Below are 19,929 nucleotides of genomic sequence, written 5' to 3'. Positions count from 1 at the left end.
AAAATAACAGACGTCAGAGTAATTAGAGGTGTGGGAAGGACGGAGGAGTTTCTCTCACGTCGGGCACTGGCACGAGTGGACAGAGTCCGTGTAGCCTGCGCCCGGAGATGATGAGACTGCTTGGGGCGGGGCTTAGTGGGTTTGCGTTGTGTTTTTATAAAACAGAAGCCTCAGGCATCTCCTTTAAAGAGGCTGAATTCTGAATGAGGAGATCTGATTCCCAAGCCAGCACAGGACTGCCTTGCTGGGGGACCCTCACCCGGTTCCTCCAATGGTTTGAGCCGCAGCTTCTTCCCCTGGAAAAAGTGAGGGATGATTTCTGTCCGGACAGTCCCACTAGGAGTGTCCTGACAAAACTAACGAGATAATAGACTTGCAAGAACATGATGCAGTCTGGGGAACTATAAAGATCTGGATGTTTATGATTCTTTCTATTCTTTGGTTTTCGTTGGGCTCGTTCCTGGCCAGGGCCAGGCTGGAGAGTATGTGTGAAAAGCAAACACGCAGACACGCACAGACACACACAGGAGACCATTTCCCCTTCAACTCTAAGCGGAGTGGCTACAGTTCAGTGTTGGATTAGAAGAAGTGAAAGATAAATGGCACGTGAATCTCTGCAGCTGAACTGAAGAGGGTGAGGAGGAAACCCACCGGAGTGCTGGCCCTGGACCAGGAGAGACCTGCATTCCAGGGCTGATCTGAAATGTGGCTGCGTCCTTGCTCTCGGATGCTCCAACTGTGAGCCCGAGTCCCCTCCTGGAACACGAAGGCACAGGTAGCTGACTTGGAAGGACATCTCCAGTGCTGACATTCTGTCCAAATCACTGAGTGCGCCTAATTCTGTACGGGTACAGGGAGCAGGTTCCATGTCACATTGGCAGTAAGTCCGGACGGTAAGCTCAGAGACCGGCCACCGCTACAGCAATGCTGTGCACACCGAGCCTCTCAGAGCTCCTCCCGGCTGGGCCTGCCTTCTCCAAGCTCTCCCTCTGTGACAGCTTCGGAAGGTAGGGCTGTGTGTTTCCTGTTCAGTGGCATTTGATCAGATGCGGGGACTAGGTAGTATTTGCCACGTTATCCTCGGGCTCTTGTCCAAGGCCAGGCATCAAGGGGACGGCTAAGAAATGGAGGTAAATATATGTGTGCAGGCGCTGCATGAGTAAGGAAACCCTGGGGCAGATCGATTAAGCAGTCAGAATGATACAGATGATATCTGGTGTATTCGAGGCTCTTCTTTTAACTCCTAAGATGGATTAGTTAATGGAGAATCAAAAGGACAAAAGGGAATCTTACATTCAGCATGGTCCATTCTCCTCCTTGGGGCTCTGGTTTATTATCCTTAAAGCGAAGGGATTAGGACAGATGATGTAAGTCAGTTTTCATTCATTCACGAGGCGTTTATTTAACACTATCTTTGTAACAGGCCCTGTGCTAGGCAGTGAAGATAAGTAACCCAGGCAACAAGGGGGGTCCCGGCCCTGTAGGAGCTTCGTCTAATTAATGAGAAGTAGACACATAAACAAATAGTACTTGAACAGGGAGAAGGGCATTACAGTAAGAGAAGCGCACAGGCTAGGAGCTCCTCACTCATCTTAGAGAGTCGGTGAGAACCCCCAGGAAAAGGTGGCATCTAAGCTAAGGCCAGGGGCTGCAGCCAGGGCGGGAAGATGGGTCTGCTGGCTCTTGGTGGCTGAGGGGTAAACCGTGAAGAGGGGAGTTCAAGCAAGGAGACCGAAGAGGTTGAGAAGAGGCCAGTAATGACGGTCCAGGGGACCAGGCTGAGGGGTCTGGACTTGAGACGGAGGATGTTGGAAAGCCACTGAATATCTTTAGGTAAGAGAGGGTTCTGATTGGATTTGGTTTCAGGGCAGCTCTTTGTCTATGTATGTTTCTTTGGGAGGATTTAGGGATGAGGCACAGGTCGTACAAGGTAAGGGAAGTAAGACAATGTTGCCAAAGCTTAAGTAAGAAACAATCGCTGGTCTAGGGTGCGAATGGAAAGGGAGGGAAGTTTGAGGCTGAGAAAGACTGATGGGTTGGAAATACTGGGCGCCTGACCGGAGGAGCGGGCAGGTGAGTGGGTCGTGGAAGACACTTATGTTACTGGCATCCCGGAAATAGAGAACGTGGAGGTAGGGGCATGCTTGGGTTGGGATGAGAGGCGGAAGGTGAGTGCAGAAGTGCCTCCCGATGGCTAGCCTGTGAGTCTGACTGGCACACAACTGTGGCTCACTTTAAACCACAGTATTTCTTCCCTCCACAGAGCAGAGGGAGCAATTGAGGGGAGCTTGAGAATGGGTGCATGTGTGTATGCACAAGGATGAGCGTGAGCATGCGGGTGTGTGCATGGGGGTGGGCAGACAGGACCTGTCAGACCACCTGTTGTCATCATCCTCCGATTCTCAAATGAAGTCCAATGTTCCGCAAAGGTCCCTGGGGGTCGGGTGGGGGGATTGTGGGGTTAATCTTCTGTAGCACTAATACCTATATCGTTACAAGGTACGGGCTTTGTTTTCTACCCAGGATTAATCATTCGCTCATGGGCTTTAACACAAGCCAGACATCAGCTCACCGTGCCTCGCGTAGAAATGCCAGCCCTCCCTTCCCTGCTCATGCTGCTTTTCAACATTCTTGTCGTCAGAGTGGGAAGGAGGAGGTTTTTGTTCCTTTTTTCTTTCTTTCTTTTTGCCCCAGATTCACTATCCTATAAACTGAAAAGTTGGGAAACTTCCACCCAAGGGATGTTAGTCAAAAATACAGCAAAGCTGGACTTTGCCAGTAATTCTCTGTATGACTTGGGGCGATTTATTCCCCTTCCCCGTGCTCTAGTATCCATCCCATAATGAGAAACTTGGGAGAAGGGATATCTGAATCCATCTAGCTCTGTTTCTACATTTTGGGGTTTCCTTATTGAGCTTAGCTCCTTGTTTTGAACTCAATCTCCCGAATCTTTAAGCAGCGGCAATTATGAGGTGCTCGAGGCCCCTGCTTTGTAGAAATGAGACTGAAAAACTCTCAGACCTGGGAGGAGCATTGAAACACTTTCACTTGTCAAGTATTCGGTGTGCTTGAGTACTTGACAAATGAAAGAATTGAGCCCAGAGAGGGGAGGCCACTTCCTCAGAGTCACACAGCTCTTTAACGGCAGAATAGGGAATTTAACCTAGGGGTCCTGATTCCCCTTCCAGGGGCTCCTTCCCCCACAAAACCAAATGCTGGAGTTTGGCCAGACCTTGGGGCTCAAATGTGAGTTCGGCTCTCTCTGATCATGGGGGAAGTCTCTGTTGGAAGCTCAGAGTGAAATCATAGAGAGCTGACATCAGTAACGTCATGGCAGCTGGTGCCTGTGAGGGGGGGTGGTGGTATAGGAAATGAGAGAACACATTTGGCTAAGCTTGGGATCCACGTGACCCTCCAAGAGCCCTCGTTTCAAAACAAACTCAACCTTTTAGGTTCAAGTTCTCCCTCTCGTCAGAAACGTGACTTCCTGCTTCTAAGAAGCAAGGCTTACAAAAGAGCTCAGAAGGCTTCGCAGACATCAAATAGCTCTTACAAAATAGCGTTTTGATGAGTTAAGTGTAAATGAATCAGAAACATAAGGATTACATTTTCCCCGAGTGCACATGGGTTTCAAAATTCGAGGGGAAATGGAGTTTGCTCTGTGCGGGCCGGCTTTCCCCGAACCCAAGGCATCGTGGGGCGGGCTGGGGGCAGGGTCGGGGTGGGGGGGGGAGAAAGAGAAGCCCAGCCCCCGAGTGGTTTTAGATGTGGTGCCAAACTCGAAAATGCTGTTGGGCTCGCCCTCTGCCAGTAATAAAATTGCCGGCCACCCAGAGAGGCCACAGGGAGGAGAAAGGAGATTGCTTTCCCCACCGGCCCCTGGTCTCGACAACTGTGTTCAGTTAGTGCCGCTCAATCACCAGCTGTCACTTGGGTCCCTGGGCTCCACTCGCTGGCCCCCTCTTGGCCTCGATTTTCACACTGTGCCGCACGCCTTGTTTACCTCCAATGGTATCTGGTGTTTGGGCTCCCAGAGGCCTCGGCGACCGGTCAGCTTGTCACAAGCCCCTGCTCCGTAATCAAGAGACCTGTCCGTCACCAGCAGGGGTGTTTGGGGAAGCTGTCACACATCGCCTTTGGTTGCGTTCAGGAAAAACAAGGGTCCCTTGTAGATCTTTTCCGCTCCCCTTTCCTTAATGCTATCCAGGTGTGGCGTTTCCCCCAAACTGGTCTTTCCTTCCAGTCTCCGCCTGACTCCAACAACGCAGTTAAGTCTCAGGACGGCTGTTACCTTATCCCGGGATTTGAAGCTCCGGGTCTTTTATAATTTCCACATTGTCCCTCCATTCTTTCCCTTGTCTTTTATTTCATTGCAACAAGAAAGTAGAAAATCACTTCAATGGGTGGTAAAAGATGATTAAAACAAAATAACAAAGGCCTTGGCTGCAAACTGTTAGTTTCATTAAATTTGCTACTGTGTTTTAAATTGGTACCAGGGCAGATCTTTGGACAACTCTATCAAAGGCTGCTGGAATTAATCAGTTGCATGTATACATTTGCTCCTGCCTGAGCCTTAAGCAGAATGAGGACAGTGGTGCCAGTGTGCAGAGAGTGCATTTTGTGTTACCTGTGTGACAGGGGTGGGCCCTGCTCCCGTTGGGAAGGGTCCCAATGCCCAGGGGATTCTCAGACCCCTGTCCTCTCATTCTTCATTTGTTCCACTCAGACCATGGGTTGTTGCTCACAGTGGTGATCAGAAGCAATAAGCGGATGGATACTGCAAGACAACAATCCATTTCCCCAAAGATCCTTTCTTGGCAGTGGGGTCTCAGCATCAGAGCTCTGCTTCACTATGAGGGCACTTGAAGTAGAAAGGGCTGCTGTCTACTGGGTGGCAGGGCCGGGATGGAGGGGTCCATGGCAATGGAGGCATGCCAGGCTGTCTAAAGACATGGGTGCGGGTTCAGTATCTCAGCTTCTATGAGCACATCTAATTCTGACATATGCCACTCGAGGCGGGGCAGAAGGCTTTGGGAAGTCATTGTGTCCCGTCCTTGCTTTCACAACAGGGACTCTCCATCCCTAGGTGACCCAGCGTCTTGCCTCAGAGCCTTCTGCCACGTGTGTGCACTCCTAAACTGACCATTCTAGGAAAACTTGAGCACTGCCTTTGGCTCACCCTGAAGTTCAGTCCCGGTGAATTTGCTTCATCTAAAAAGGTTTACCTGTGTCCTGTTTTGTACTGTTTCTACTGCTCAGGACACCATATCAGAATTTATATCTTTCGACACTTCCCCCTGTGCACTGTCCCTAACTTTAATTCATGTAACAGATGTTGCTGGAAACCTGTTCTGTGGCTGACAGGCACCGTGCTAGGCACAGATAGATAGTGAAGAAAGGCTTACACGTTCTCTGTCCTCGAAACACTTAACATACATCAGGGAAGGTCAGGCCCTCAGCATGGAATTGCAACAGCGTGTGCTGAGTTGTGTAATGAAATACGGGGTGCTAAAGACGCCTGCAGAAGGAGTCCACCCAGTCCAGGAGCCAGAAGTCTCCCGAAGCCTTTCTCAGCCTTCTGATATCTCTCTGGTCTTCTTCTCCATTGGTGGTGTTCAAACTCTACCCTGTATTACACCCATGCTGTACAAGTTGACTTGTCTTCCTGTTTGCCGTTTGATTGAGCTGTTTGAGGCCGATGAAGGTATCTTTTTCATGTCTGGGATGCCTCTTACCAGAAACTCCATATGTACCTCCATATATATCAGCACAGTCACAACCAAAGTTAACAGAACGATCATAAATATCTTTTCTTGACAGGTGTTCCAGGGAATATCCCTACTGACGTCAGACTGCCTTTCCAGAAATCCCTCCCAAAGGGCTTACTATGCGCTCTATCCCAAATCCTTAACAGCCACCCTCCCTCAATGAAAACTAAGATCAGAAAGCCTCTCAGCCTAAAACAGAAGTGAAGTGTTCTCTTAGGAATTCAGGGCAGATAAAAAAAAAAAATTTTTTTTAAGCCCCACATGAATAGAGAGGGGGAAATAAAGAACTCAGGGTGATAACGCGGATGAAATCAGAATTGGGTATATCGGTCTCACAGGTAGGAAAGACTGAATATGTGTAACCTTAATGTATGAATGTCAAGAAATCAATTCGCTCAGTGGGGGAAAATATTTTATTGTTTTAGTTCTCTTTACAGAAAATCAAATATGAAAACACCTTTCTCTTTACATAAAATCAAATATGAAAACACCTGGCCTCGTGCCAAAACATGGCAGGTACTCAATGCAGTCCTGCATCTTTCATCCTTTGAGGTGTATCTGGTCTTCGTTTCCATTCTTCCCCCTAAGCCAGTTATCTACACTGCCACCAAAATGGTCTTTCACGAAACAAACACGATCACGCCCTTGCAGAGAAAGCCCGTCCTCCTCCTCCTGCCCTGGCTTCTCCTCATCTCGCTCTGGTCAAGCCACTTCTCAGAGTGTCCCCTCAGCCTGGGTCAGATGTAGGTCCTGTGCTCCCACAGCGCCTACACTTTTCAGACTGTGCCAGAGCCATCCATTTTCATGTATTTTTCTTCCCCACAAGCCTTTGAGCGTCCTAAAGGTAGGACCGTATTTGATTGATCTTTGAATCCCGGAAACATAAGCAAAGCTGGGAACAACCCTGTGAATACTATTTGCATGAATGAATGGATGAACAAATGAAGTGCTATATGTGTATTTGAAGACATGGTCAAAGCCATAAATATAATTAGCTAGCATAGCCCTGGCCGGTTGGCTCAGCGGTAGAGCGTCGGCCTAGCGTGCGGAGGACCCGGGTTCAATTCCCGGCCAGGGCACACAGGAGAAGCGCCCATTTGCTTCTCCACCCCTCCGCCGCGCTTTCCTCTCTGTCTCTCTCCTCCCCTCCCGCAGCCGAGGCTCCATTGGAGCAAAGATGGCCCGGGCGCTGGGGATGGCTCTGTGGCCTCTGCCTCAGGCGCTAGAGTGGCTCTGGTCACAACATGGCGACGCCCAGGATGGGCAGAGCATCGCCCCCTGGTGGGCAGAGCGTCGCCCCTGGTGGGCGTGCCGGGTGGATCCCGGTCGGGCGCATGCGGGAGTCTGTCTGACTGTCTCTCCCTGTTTCCAGCTTCAGAAAAATGAAAAAAATAAAAAATAAAAAATAAAAAAAAAAAAATATATAATTAGCTAGCATAAAGCTCAACTAGCTGGATTTAATTCATCTATTCTCTCTTTTTTAATGAACTCTAAAAATGAAGTTATATTAACAGATTTGTGATCTTGAATTCATGAAAAAGTACATATGTGTGTATTTATACATAAAAGGGTCATGAATGAATGGTGATCAGAATGTTCTTGGTAGCTACCACAAGGTGATAGAATTTTCAGTGATTTTGCTTTGTTTTAAATTATTTCATATAGTACTCTTAAGTTGTTAAAACAGGTATGGGTGACCTTTATGGTTAGAAAAATAATAATAAAGCAATTACGATAATGGACCGTCAATAATAAAGCCATTGAAGAAAAAAGTCAGCACTCATCCTAAAGATATGTTAGAATTGAAGCTATTTTTCTCTAAAATTCTACATATGAAGTAAAATATAATTTAGTTGGAATAAGCTTCCAAAAAGTCTTTGGTACTATGAAGGAGAGCTTGCCTTCTCTTCAAATAGTTTTAGTGTTCTGTATTTAATTGGCTATTAATGCATTGCTCACTAGTGTGTGCTTATCCAAGGAGTCAGCTCAGTGTCCTGGGAAGGTCAAGGGTTCTAGAGTGAAAGCATGGTTTAAATTATGCTTTATGTAACTATTATCTCCCTGACCTGGGGTAGATGATTGAACTACACTGAATCTCAGTTGAACAATGTGAATGATTTCTACCTTTCAAGATTATATTAAAAATAGAATGTACAATTTGGTGGACTAACTAATCTAAAAATATTTCCAATACAAACATCTATCTAGAAATTCTAGATGAGATATAAATGATGTAACTAGCTTCCTTTAAAATGTATGACTGAGACCAGAAAACATGTTACCAGGGACAAAAAATAAGTTGGAATTGAGAAGTGGCCGGATAAGCACCGAAACTCACATTTTTTTGGAGTAGTTTGTATAAAAGGAGAGTTATACGTTTTGACAATGAAGTGGACAAGAAATATAAACCAAAATATAATCTGAGAATTGTAAAGAAACAAATTATCATTATTCTCATCTGTAAGAGACTATATAGAAACATTAATAAGAATCAACAAATTATTAGAACTAATAAAATAGTCTACGAGGACTTATAAATAGAATATCAGTTTATAAAACTCAATTATTTTTACCCACCCCAAAATATGGTAGTATTAATATAGATATGCATGCATGTGTGTCTGTGTGTGGATGGATAAATGGATAGATTAAAGCTACCATTTACAATAGCACTGGCATCTATAAAATGCTGAGAGTTAGGAATATACTCCTAATAAAAAAATCATCGCATGTTTTATGAAGAAAGCTTTAAAACTTTACTGAAACCATAAAAGATGACCTAAATAAATTTTTTAAAAACTCTGTGTATAAATGGGAGTATGCAGTGTGACAAAGATCTCTCTTCAAATACATCTATAAAGTCAATGAAGTTGAAATCACAATCTCAATGGGCATTTTTAAAAATGAAACTTAAAATTCATATAAAAGAGCAAAGAGGTCTCTGTAGCATAGGTTTGCAGCATAAACCAGGGCTTTTGTAAAACTACGGAGATAAAAGCAGACTGCCAGGGATACGGTGACAGAAAATAAGTAGACAGATGAAACAAGTTAAGCCAGAAACAAACTGAGTGACATATGGCAAGGGAGTTATTACAATTAGATAGTGGAAGAATTAATTACTATGGACATAACGCTGGACAAATGGTTCATCCATATTTGGGGGGAAGACCATCATTCCCACACATAATTTTAAAAACTACATCACATGTGATTAAAGCCATACATGTGAAAATAGAAACTTTAAAACTATTCAAAGGAAATAGTGGAAGCTATTTTATGACCTTGAGTAATGTTTATTCAACAAGACATGAAAAGCACAAACCATGAAGGAAATGATTAAAAGTACTATTCAACAAAGCATCATAAACAAAGAAACAAAGAAACAAATAAGAGTAACAGAGTTGGCAATGGTATTTTGCAGTACCTGTAATTCCAAAGGATTTTTATATCAATAAGAGAAAGAACCCAATTTATAATAGGCAAAAGTGATTGAACAAACAGTGACCATAGCTAGAAACCTATGTTGATCACTAACACATGAAATAATAGCTAGTCTTATTAATAATCAGGGAAAGGCAAAATAAAACTAGAATAAATATCACTTAATACTAATCAAATTGGCAAAAAATGAAATGTTTGGCAGAATCAAGTACTGGCAAGGACCTAGAACAATGGGAAGTCGGTTGGGAAGCATGTTCATTAGTACAACCATTTTGGAAAAGAATTTGGCAATATCTAATGAACTTGAAGATACTGTTCCCTTCAGCCTGGCCATGCCACTTTAGATATATTTCCTTCAGACAACTCTTGCTCTGTACAAAGGACCATGAAGACAGACATTTCAAGTAACATAATTGGAAAAATAACCCAAATTATTAAATAGTAATGATAGTAATAATAATGTAAACAACCCTAGGTGTACATCAAGAAAAGAATGGTCAAAGTGTGGTATATTCATGGAGTAAAGTACTTATGTCAGTGACTAATGAGGTAGATCTACATGGATCAATTACATGTCTCAAAAACAAGGCTAGGCAAAAAAATAAAAGCCAGCTACATAATGATACAGTATTAACACATTTAAAATATGTGAAACAATGTATCTGTACAAAAAGTATAAAAAAGGGAAGGGAAGGGAAGGAGGAAGGGAAATGGGACTCAGGAAGGGCATGCAAGTGGTTTGAAAACAAATATACCAAACAATGTATTTAATTTCCTTTACATCAAAAGTAAAAGATATAAAGGAACTATAGCCAAATGTTATCATTTGACACAGTTGAGTTGCAGGTCCAAAGGACATTTCTTACAGTGTTCTCTATACCTTCTATATAATGGATATACTTTCTAATGAAAACAACAATAATGTTATGTATAGAGCCCTCAGGGTTGAAGGAGACTGTTTCCTTCTCTTCCCATTCCCAGCTGGAAGCAGGCATGGGAGTGCCCAGGCATTACCCTCTGATACTTAGCCCAAAGCAGAACTGGAATACTTGGGCTATTGTGAGCCAGAGGCATCCTAAGTGGTCCCCCACACCCTGCCTCCCAGTTTAGACAACCTGGGCGGTAGGTCCTGGACTGCACCCATTGTGAGGGCAGAGTTCTCTTTGCTGAGGCAGCTCCTAGCCTGTGGAGAGGCTGGTAAGAGAAGGGCACAACCGTGCTTTTCTCATTAAAGTAGAACTGTGGACTGCAGAGCTAGCTGGTCATCACGTCCTTCCCAGATTCTCATTTCCTTGATGAAAAAAGAAATGTATGGTCAGAGAGAGAAAGTGGCTCGTGGTAGCATTTAAGAGCATGCGTGTTTCTCCTGATTTCTAGATCTTTCTAACCAGCCTTAGAATGCGGACTGTACTTGATTCACAACTAGCTCTTTCAGCCTCTATTCTGCTGTATTCTTTTCAGTTTATAACAGCTTCCACCTCCAGAAAGCACTGGCTTGGGATGAAGTTAAATAGACTTGACTCAAGTCCCTACCCCATGACAAACACAGTGTGACTCTGGGCAGGAGCCTCAGTTTCCTAAGCTTTAGCTTTTCTTCATCTGAAAAGGGTGAGGATAATAATAACTCAAGGGGCTGTCATTGGATTAAGTGAGATTATTCGTAGGAAATACATAATGCTGGCATGTGATAGTCAACCAGTGGAAAGTACAATCGCTCTCATTAGTGCACAAGGAGGAGCTGCAGTGACATACAGCACAGTTCAGTGATCCAGACGATTGGGGGAGACAGAGTGTGATAAGCGAACGCTATGATATGGAAGCAGGACCACCATACGCCGCCGGTAGGGTGTCCGCACGAGGCTCAGACGGGGTTTCCTGGAAGAAACCAAGTGCAATGAGGCTCTCTTTCCCTCGTCTCCTGTTGTACCTTCATATGTCTCCTTTTATCATCACACTGGCCTGGGTCAAGGGTCGGGTATTCTAACTGAAAGGCAGAAAAACAGAGCCAAAGAAGTGAGGCGACTTGCTTAGAGATTTCCGATGGGTGTTCATTGACCTACCACATTAACGATGCACCGACCCTTGACATGACATGAATTTTTGCCAGAAGCTAAGCCATTGAGTGCCTTGTTAATATTCTTAAGAGTTTATAATCTGTAACTAACTTTTCCTGTAAGGTCGTACCCCACCTTGATACACATTACCATCCATATGACATTTCTGAGGAGGAATAAGGAAAAAATCATACCAGCGAAGAATGCCACTAGTTTTGTTTCTAATTGCCTTAAGTGCAAACCTAAGACAAATACGTCATTTGAGATATTTGTGAAAGAATGATAGCTACATGTGAACAGTATTTTTTTTAAAAAAAAAGTCATACAAAAGATGCGCAAACTAACTTTGCAAAACCCACCAACCCTTCAAAAGCCTAACAGTCTCATCCCACGTAAACACTGCACCTGAACGCGATTGGCTAGAAACATGAAATTAACCTGAGAAGCCCTGTTAAGAAGGGACGCTGAGACTACTGGAGGTTAGCTTTGCCTTTTTAACTTAAAACGGCGTCCAGAGCTTCCAGGAAAGACAAGTGATGGAAGGAACCAGTCGTGCTACAGAGGGAGTGGTAAAACGTGGGTTGCAAACAAAATAGATACAAGCAGAGGGTTTCCCAGCTTGCTCCTCCCTGCGCGGAATGAGAAGACTTGGGGCTGGAGAGTGGTTTGGAATGGAAGGTGTTCTGGGGGTAGCGGCCAGCCTGGGAAATGGGAGATGCGGAGGCCGGAGGACCAGTCCGAGGTGGAGGCGTGGGAGGCACCAGGAGGCGGGGGCGGGGGGAGGGGACGTGGAGCTTGCGGTGGGGAGAATGGACAGGGCCTCGGGTCTGCCTGGATGTGGGAGGCACGGAGGGAAGGCGGCAGAGGGACAGTGTCAGGCATTCCCGATGGCTTCAGGAGCCGCTGAAAGGAACACCTTGAAATAAATGTCCTACTTTTAAACCAACTGTGAAGTGGGTCCTAACCGCCAGCACAGCCTTCAGAAGCCACTCGCTGGTTCCGCGAGAATTCAGTTCTGCCTAGGTTCCGGAGAAAAGAGCTCTTGTCCAGCATTAACTTTGACTGTAACTTGGAGAAAAATGTCATTTTATTGCGAGGATTCTTCGGTGGGAAGACATCATGTTTTTTTAATGACAGTGGTACCCTGTGACCCCTTCCCTACCTTTTTAGGAAGGGAGTGACCTTGGCTTCTGGAAACTTGGGATCACAACTGTGGGCTCCTGGGAGATGCACCAGCCGTGCAGACACCCTGGGGAGGGGAGAGTTTAACAAGGTTTCTCTACCAGTCATATGTGTGCCACGTGAGGCTCGTGAGGAAGAAGGAGGACAGTGGATGGAAGTTATATTGGGAGACAGATTTTTGCCCCAGAGATAAGACAACCTGGGACCCAGAATTTTCAGAAGTCGAAATAGTCACCTGGAGAGAAGGCAAGCTGCAGGCAGGCACGGAGGGCGTTCTAGCCAAAGGAAGAGGGAGAGACTTCCCATCAGGCTCTCAAACATGACAGATGGTGGCCCCATCTCCCTGGGTTTACCTAATCCAGGCTATATTCAGTTAACTGCTACCCCATTCCTTCTAGTGAAGAAAGTGTACAGTGTCACTCCAGTGAGTGAGAATGTCAATAATTGGCAGTAAGGGGTTAGTATTTCTTAGCTCTTTATTATAGGGTGGGTGCCTATGTGCTTCACATATGTTTTCATATTTAATCTAGAAAAAGCTGTGAGGTCGGGTCTGTGTAATGTGAAATGGGCTCTGGGCAGTGAACCACCTGCCTGTGACTTCTGAGGAGCAAGTGATGCAGTCAGATAGAAACACGCATTTGCCCGCCTCAAAGTTGTGTTTGTTGAGAAGGAGGAGGAGGAAGAGGGGAGGAAGGAGGGAAGAGGGAGGAGGGAAGCGTTCACAAATATTATCACAGGACCTTAAACATTATTGGCCATAAATCATGTGTGACACCAACCACAAAATGAAAAACAGTGTAGAGAAGTACTTTTCACACTCACACGTTTGCACAGAAGTGTTCCATTTGCCTTCAGAGAGTGACAGCATGGCCCTGGGGGCCCAGGGTGTAGCCTAAAGGAAATTTATTTCATGCCATAGCATGGTTATATTTGTTTCATATAAGACATGCCTCCATGCTTTAGAGTGAAATGAATGTGCTATAGAATGCATGTCATCTTTTTCTTGTGCTCTTGTGTGTCCCCTGAGAAAAACAATCTTTCTCCCACTACGCCATTCCAGTTTTAAAAGCAGCTTCAGAAAAAAGTATATATTCATGAATCTAGAGATGGGTAAACTATTGAATAAACTAAAATTTAAAAAAAAAGTGTATACTTATATCAACAAATTTGCATTCCAGAGGCTTACAAGACAGTGATTATTTATACATTCATCCATACAGTAATTTGAGATATTTATTTTTGTGTGTGACCTAGACAGAGAGAGGGACAGATAGGGACAGACAAGCAGGAAGGGAGAAAGATGAGAAGCATCAACTCTTTGTTGCAGCACCTTAGTTGTTCATTGATTGCTTTCTCATATGTGCCTTGACTGGGGAGCTACAGCAGACCGAGTGACCCCTTGCTTAAGCCAGCGACCTTGGTTCAAGCTGGTGAACCTTGTTCGAACCAGATGAGCCCGCACTCAAGCTGGCAACCTCGGGGTTTCGAACCTGGGTCCCCCGCATCCCAGTTCAATGCTCTATCTACTGTGCCACCAGCTGGTCAGGCAGCTTTTTAGACTTGGTGGATATATGAAGAGATTCAGATAAAACAAATTCAGAACTTCCTTTAAAAACTTACAGGTTGTTTCTGCCTGGTTTCAAACCTGCGACCTTTTGCTTGTTGGGCGAACGTGATAACCACTCCACTATGGAAACACCTCCAAGTTGGTCTGAAGGTGGTGGGTTATTGTTAAGCTGGAAACACCTCCTAAGGAGTGGGTAGGGAGCAGAAAGCATCAACACATAGTAGTTGCTTCTCGTTTGTGCCTCAACTGGGCAAGCCTGGGGATTCGAACTGGCCACCTCAGCATTCCAGGTCAATGCCTTATCCACAGCACCACCACAGATCAGACTGTTCAAGATTTTTATGCATTCCTCCTACTTCATTTACACTGACAGAGCACTGAGGGAATCCCCGGGGACTTCTGGTCTACCCCCAGGATGACTGCTCCAGTACTGCTAACACAAACTCTCGTTTGGGTAGTAAGCCCAACATTTGCAGGAAGGTGATGTTCCTAACCCGAGTCCTCCAGTGCTCGTGAACTCCAGCTCATCATTGTTGGGTTGAGAGTCTGGAGACATTGTCCATTGCCCCTATACCTGTTATCTCGCTGACTTTATCCAAATAGCCCAGCCCGAACAACAGCTGAAACAGCAGAACTCGAGAGTTTTGACATCATCCTTTAGTTTATGAAATCCCCCCCAACTCTGGAATCTGATAGGAATTCTTTTTTTATCATTTTATGTTCTTGATTTTTTTTCCCTTGGCACTTTATTATTATTATTATTATTATTAACTCAATGGTGGATGCAGAGGGAAATGAGAGGAAGGACTAACACCTTTCTTTGAAAGAGGTAGGAAAGGAAATGGGGACAGTGATGTGTTCATGGGGGGCTGACATAAATCTCTATCCGTGCGTGCCTGGGAGGATGATTGGCAGCAGCCAGGTTCTTCTGATGGCAGGCTGAGGCCGAGCAGGCCGCCGGCAGGGGCTGCCTATGGGAGGAAGGCGATGTGGTGGAAGGCTGAGTGTGAGGAAGTGGGAACAAGGCCGTGAGCCGGGAGGTCTGGAGAGCAGAGGAGAGGGGCACTGGAGGCCACTTGGGAAGCTGGCAGGGACCAGTGGCTGGGGTGGCAGCTCCTCGACAGCATCCCTTCGTGCAAGGGGTGAGGTTGTTTAAACAGACTGACGCTGGGGATTAGCGAGACAGAACACGGGGTGTCATTTAGTAGCCTGTGACTGTAAGCAGATTGCCTAGCCTCTCTATGCCTCGGATTCACCATCTGTAAAGTAAAGCTGAAAGTACACTACTAGCACACGTGTAAGGTGGTTGATTCTCAAATGAGAAAATACATGGGAAGTGCTTAGCCCCGGGGCCTGACATTCACTTAATGAATGCTGCTATCCTTATTATTATTATTACTTTGGTAGAGAGTGAGACACATGGTGGGGGAGGGGGGAGAATCAGTGGGTGTGCAGTGTGAGGAGGGGGTTTGCTTGCGTGTAATGGGGTTTCTGCCTCGGGTCTCTAAACAATGGGAAAAGATCAGACAATGCCTACAGAACCTGGTACGGTATTTACCCACCTCTGTGCCTTTGCTTATCCTATTCATTTTTCCTGGACAGCAGTCTTTCACGTCTTCATTACAGGCCACGTACCACGTACCATCTGATACTTACCCAGCAGGGTTATTGTAAAAGTTAACAATAGAAAGTATCTAGTGATACTCATGATCATCTGTTGACAGATGCTCGTTTTCATTGCTGTGCGTTTTAGTGTAATCCATTGTGAGTAGAAGAGCTCTTTACCCGCAGTAGACAATAAAAAAGTTACTGGGTAACTGAATGTGCGTGTGATTTCAAAAATAAGCGAGACTGATAGAATGCACTCAAGGGGATCCATGCTGTCTGCCCCCCCCCCCTCCGCATTGTGTCTGCGTAGCTAACAATCTTCTTGACGTTTTCCAGGGACCTGAACCTTGGCAGCGTGTACCAGTACCGGGTCATCACCATTTCCGGAGGTGAGGAGAGTGAGCTGTCGCCAGCTGCCGTATATACCCACGGGAGTGGGTACTGTGGCGACGGCGTCGTCCAGAAGTAAGTAGATCTAACGAAAGAAAGGGGCAGAGGTTAGGTCTTAATTAGGCCAAGAGATGGTCAGGGTGCAGAGCAGAAGTGCTTACGGGAGGCTCCTCGCTGTGTGAGCTGTGCGTGGCCAGCAGTCCCCAGGAGTCTACCAGTGTGTCTGCAAGTGGTGTGCTACCCTCAGAAGAGCAACAATGATAAGCTTTTGAACACAAACAGTTCTCAAGCATGAAATGTACAGGGTTTTTTTTGTTTTGTTTTGTTTTTTTCTGTATTTTTCTGAAGCCGGAAACGGGGAGAGACAGTCAGACAGACTCCCGCATGCGCCCGACCGGGATCCACCCAGCACACCCACCAGGGGGCGACGCTCTGCCCCTCCGGGGCATCGCTCTGCCGCGACCAGAGCCACTCTAGCGCCTGGGGCAGAGGCCGAAGAGCCATCCCCAGCGCCCGGGCCATCTTTGCTCCAGTAGAGCCTCGGCTGCAGGAAGGGAAGAGAGAGACAGAGAGGAAGGAGGGGGGGAGGGGTGGAGAAGCAGATGGGCGCTTCTCCTGTGTGCCCTGGCCGGGGATCGAACCCAGGACTTCTGCACGCCAGGCCGACACTCTACCACTGAGCCAATGTACAGTTTTGACAGAGCCACCATGACGCAGTGACAACCGGCATGCTCTTGTTCTCAGTGGACGTACGTGTGCCGCAGGGGTCATGCGGGCTTTTCAGTCCCAGCCCACGTTCAGTTATCAGGCCACAGGGCATCTAGATGCTTTGCTGGCTACCAGTGACATCTGTTAAAATGGTGTTATTTAACTATTATTCTGTTGTATCACGTTATATTAATAATTTACCAAATGAGTCAAAAGCTATGAAAAAGGCCAAGATATTCTAAGTCACCATGATGTTGACACCATAAGTAGTTATGTAGTTAACAGTACTCCTGAGTGAATGTTGAATGTGAATGTTTGGGCACAGTATGGGGAGGAAAATTAGAAAGTGTAAAGATTTCACATAAGGAGCCAAAAAGGAAAAGTGTGATTAGAAAATATTATATAAAGGCACTGGCCAGTTGGCTCAGTGTTGGCCCAGCATGTGGACATCCCAGGTTCGATCCCTGGTCAGGGCACACATAAGAAGTGACAATCTGCTTCTCTTCATTCCATTCCTTCTCCCCCTTCACTTTCTCTTCCTCTGCCAGTGGCTCAATTGATTTGAGCATCTGCCCCAGGCACTGAGGATAGCTCAGTTGGTCTGAGCATTGGCCCCAGACAGGGTTTGCCAGATGGATCCAGGTCAGGGTGCATGCTGGAGTCTGTCTCTCTACCCCTTCTCCTCTCACTTAAAAAAAGGAAAGAAGGAAAGAGGGAGGGAGGGAAGGGAAGGGAAGAGAAGGGGAGGGAGGGAGGGAGGAAGGAAGGAAGGAAGGAAGGAAGGAAGGAAGGAAGGAAGGAAGGAAGGAAGGAAGGAAGGAAGGAAGGAAAAAAGGAAAGGAGAGAGAGAGAAAGAAAAAGAAGATATAGAGCTAGATGTCTAAAAAGTGTGTTTCATTGGATTGTCAGTCCGTCTTTCCCCTTGTCCACAAGGCAAGATGTTTTGCAACCACAAAATAGGGGCAAGAAGCCATCCAGACTTTTGCACTGTTTTTAAAAAGTAAACCTTTGAGGGTTTTTTGCCACCAGAACATGCACAGAAATGTTTTCTGGAACAAAATCAACTAGGTTTGTTCCTAGAAGTGAAGAAGAGACCAAAAATCATTCACAGTTAAGTTCCTTATTGCTAAGATGGTGTTTATTGCTCACATAGTTGCAAGTCACAGTGCTACTGAGACTTTTTAAACTGTTGGCACATTTAATGATAAACATTATGTGTGGAGATGGCAAAACAAGCAATTGGCTAAATTTTTTCATTAAATGGCACTGTTGGATGTCACATAATATCTGTGCAACATGGAATTGCGATGACTATTTCAATAGGGGGAAGGGTGCCCTAAAGAAAATTTAGTTCACAGTTGAGTGACACCACTGATGTGCAGCACATGAATCGGCTCACAGGTGTAGCCCGCGTATGAAAGAGAATGGGTGACTGTTTCTTTCAGTGTTGCTGGGGGGGCAGAGCCATTTCACTTGACCCTGATGATTTGATAGTACGCAGTGGACCCTGGAAACCTGCATTTGGATGGAAGTACCAGTTAGGTGCAAAGCAAGATTGACACAGTTACCCAAGTCAAGAATTTACGCAAAAATACCCTTCCACACCTGCATCAGTTACTGACCAGCACCTGCCTATGATGGCTTTGAAGGGAATAGTGAACGTAGTGCATATGACCAGACGAGGAACAGTAAATCACCTCTTTTCAACTTGCTGTGCAAAAAAAGATGGCGGTGTGAACAAGATTTTGCTCCCCACACGAGCATACCCGTTGAAGTGCACCGATTCCAGAAAGGTACAGATTCGAGTTTTTGAAATAAGGAACGACATTCTTCAACACATGTTGACACGGAAAAGGCCAGTAATGATCACTCGTACGGTTTCAAGTGGCTTGCTGAAGTGGTGTATCTCAGGGATATATTTTCATGCCACGGAAGTCCTGCAACGGTGAGTTCAAAGCTGAATTGTGAAGTTTTCAATATTGAGGAGATAATGGAACAAATTTTAAGTGTTGCATTAAGGTGCAAACCAACGGATTGCCAGGAGTTTGGCTCCTCAAGCATAGGAGATAAAGCTCTTCACGTGTCAGAGGATGAAGTCAATGTCACGTGTCAGAGGATGAGTCGATGTTACGACGTGCTATTGGGTATATTTCAGATCCGCCTCCAGATACAACAACCGAACCTGAAGATACACTTTCCAATCAATGCTTAATGTGTCAAAATCAGGGAAAGGGAAGCCATTCGCCGTTCTCTCCCACATTAAGACATCAACTTCTAGCATTTATGCAGATGCTGTCTGAGGGAACGCTATGTGAGGCGGTCGATCTCCGGGGAAAGTGCCCCATCATTTGTGGGTCCAGGAAGGAGCGGCATATCCAGAATATCCAGGAAACACTTGCGGTCATTGCTGAAAACCCATAATTGTGATTTGGGATTTTCTAATTTAGCACCAAGAATAAAAAAGGAAACTCGCTCCATGTGGAACCTGATCTCCAGTTCAGTCTCTCCATTTTCGAGCCAGATACAGACGCGTTGGTCAGACTCTGCACACGATGTCATTCTCCTGGCTGAGCTAAAACCTTATTGTTAGTATTATTAATTTAAATAATATTCTTAACAACGGAAGATTTTTTTAGGGCTTTTACCAAGAACGAGTATCCTGTGTAGACATTGAATACTAGTGAAGTTACCTAATAACTGTCAATGTGTTTTATAGAAACTGAATTCAGCTAATGAATGGTTTTCTAAGCACAAGCAAGCAAGTGAGCAACCCCCCCACACACAAAAAAAACCCAAAACACAAATAAAATGCATAGCTTTGAAGATAAGGAGAAATGGCATCTTCATTCATTGGAATTTTTAGGGATGACACAAGCCGATTTTCTCTGTGTGTGTGTGTGTGTGTGTGTGTGTAAGGGAATTTACAAAAACATACAGATAAACTCAGCACTCAGTGTGGCCCCAGTGGATGACTATTATGACAATGATAATAAGATTCATAAATATTAACTGGGCCTCCACTGTGCACAGGGCGCTGTGCTATATAATCACTTCCTTGGGTTCTTCCAACAACGATGTTGGATAGGTCCTATCACTACTTTACCAAAGAGACACCGACACACAAAGATTACAGTGGTTTTCTCAAGCTTGCAGACCCAGCCAGGCGCAGAACCAAGATGTGCGCCCATCTGGACTCACCATTGCCCTGCTG

At 45.5% G+C, this 19,929-nt stretch overlaps 1 protein-coding gene across 1 annotated transcript in view; it reads left to right on the top strand.

Moving 5' to 3' along the window:
• The window catches only part of PAPPA (pappalysin 1), a 242,666-nt gene that overhangs the window by 92,853 nt on the left and 129,884 nt on the right, over window positions 1–19,929 (top strand). The window contains exon 8 of the mRNA XM_066256394.1: window positions 15,957–16,085. Coding sequence (XP_066112491.1) covers window positions 15,957–16,085 — 129 coding nt within the window. The remainder of the gene's footprint in view (window positions 1–15,956; window positions 16,086–19,929) is intronic.

This window comes from Saccopteryx bilineata, chromosome 2 (genome assembly GCF_036850765.1).
Source record: "Saccopteryx bilineata isolate mSacBil1 chromosome 2, mSacBil1_pri_phased_curated, whole genome shotgun sequence".
NCBI classification, from domain to species: Eukaryota; Metazoa; Chordata; class Mammalia; order Chiroptera; family Emballonuridae; genus Saccopteryx; species Saccopteryx bilineata.
Note: the sequence above shows the minus strand (reverse complement) of the source record. Positions and strands in the feature narration are given on the sequence as shown.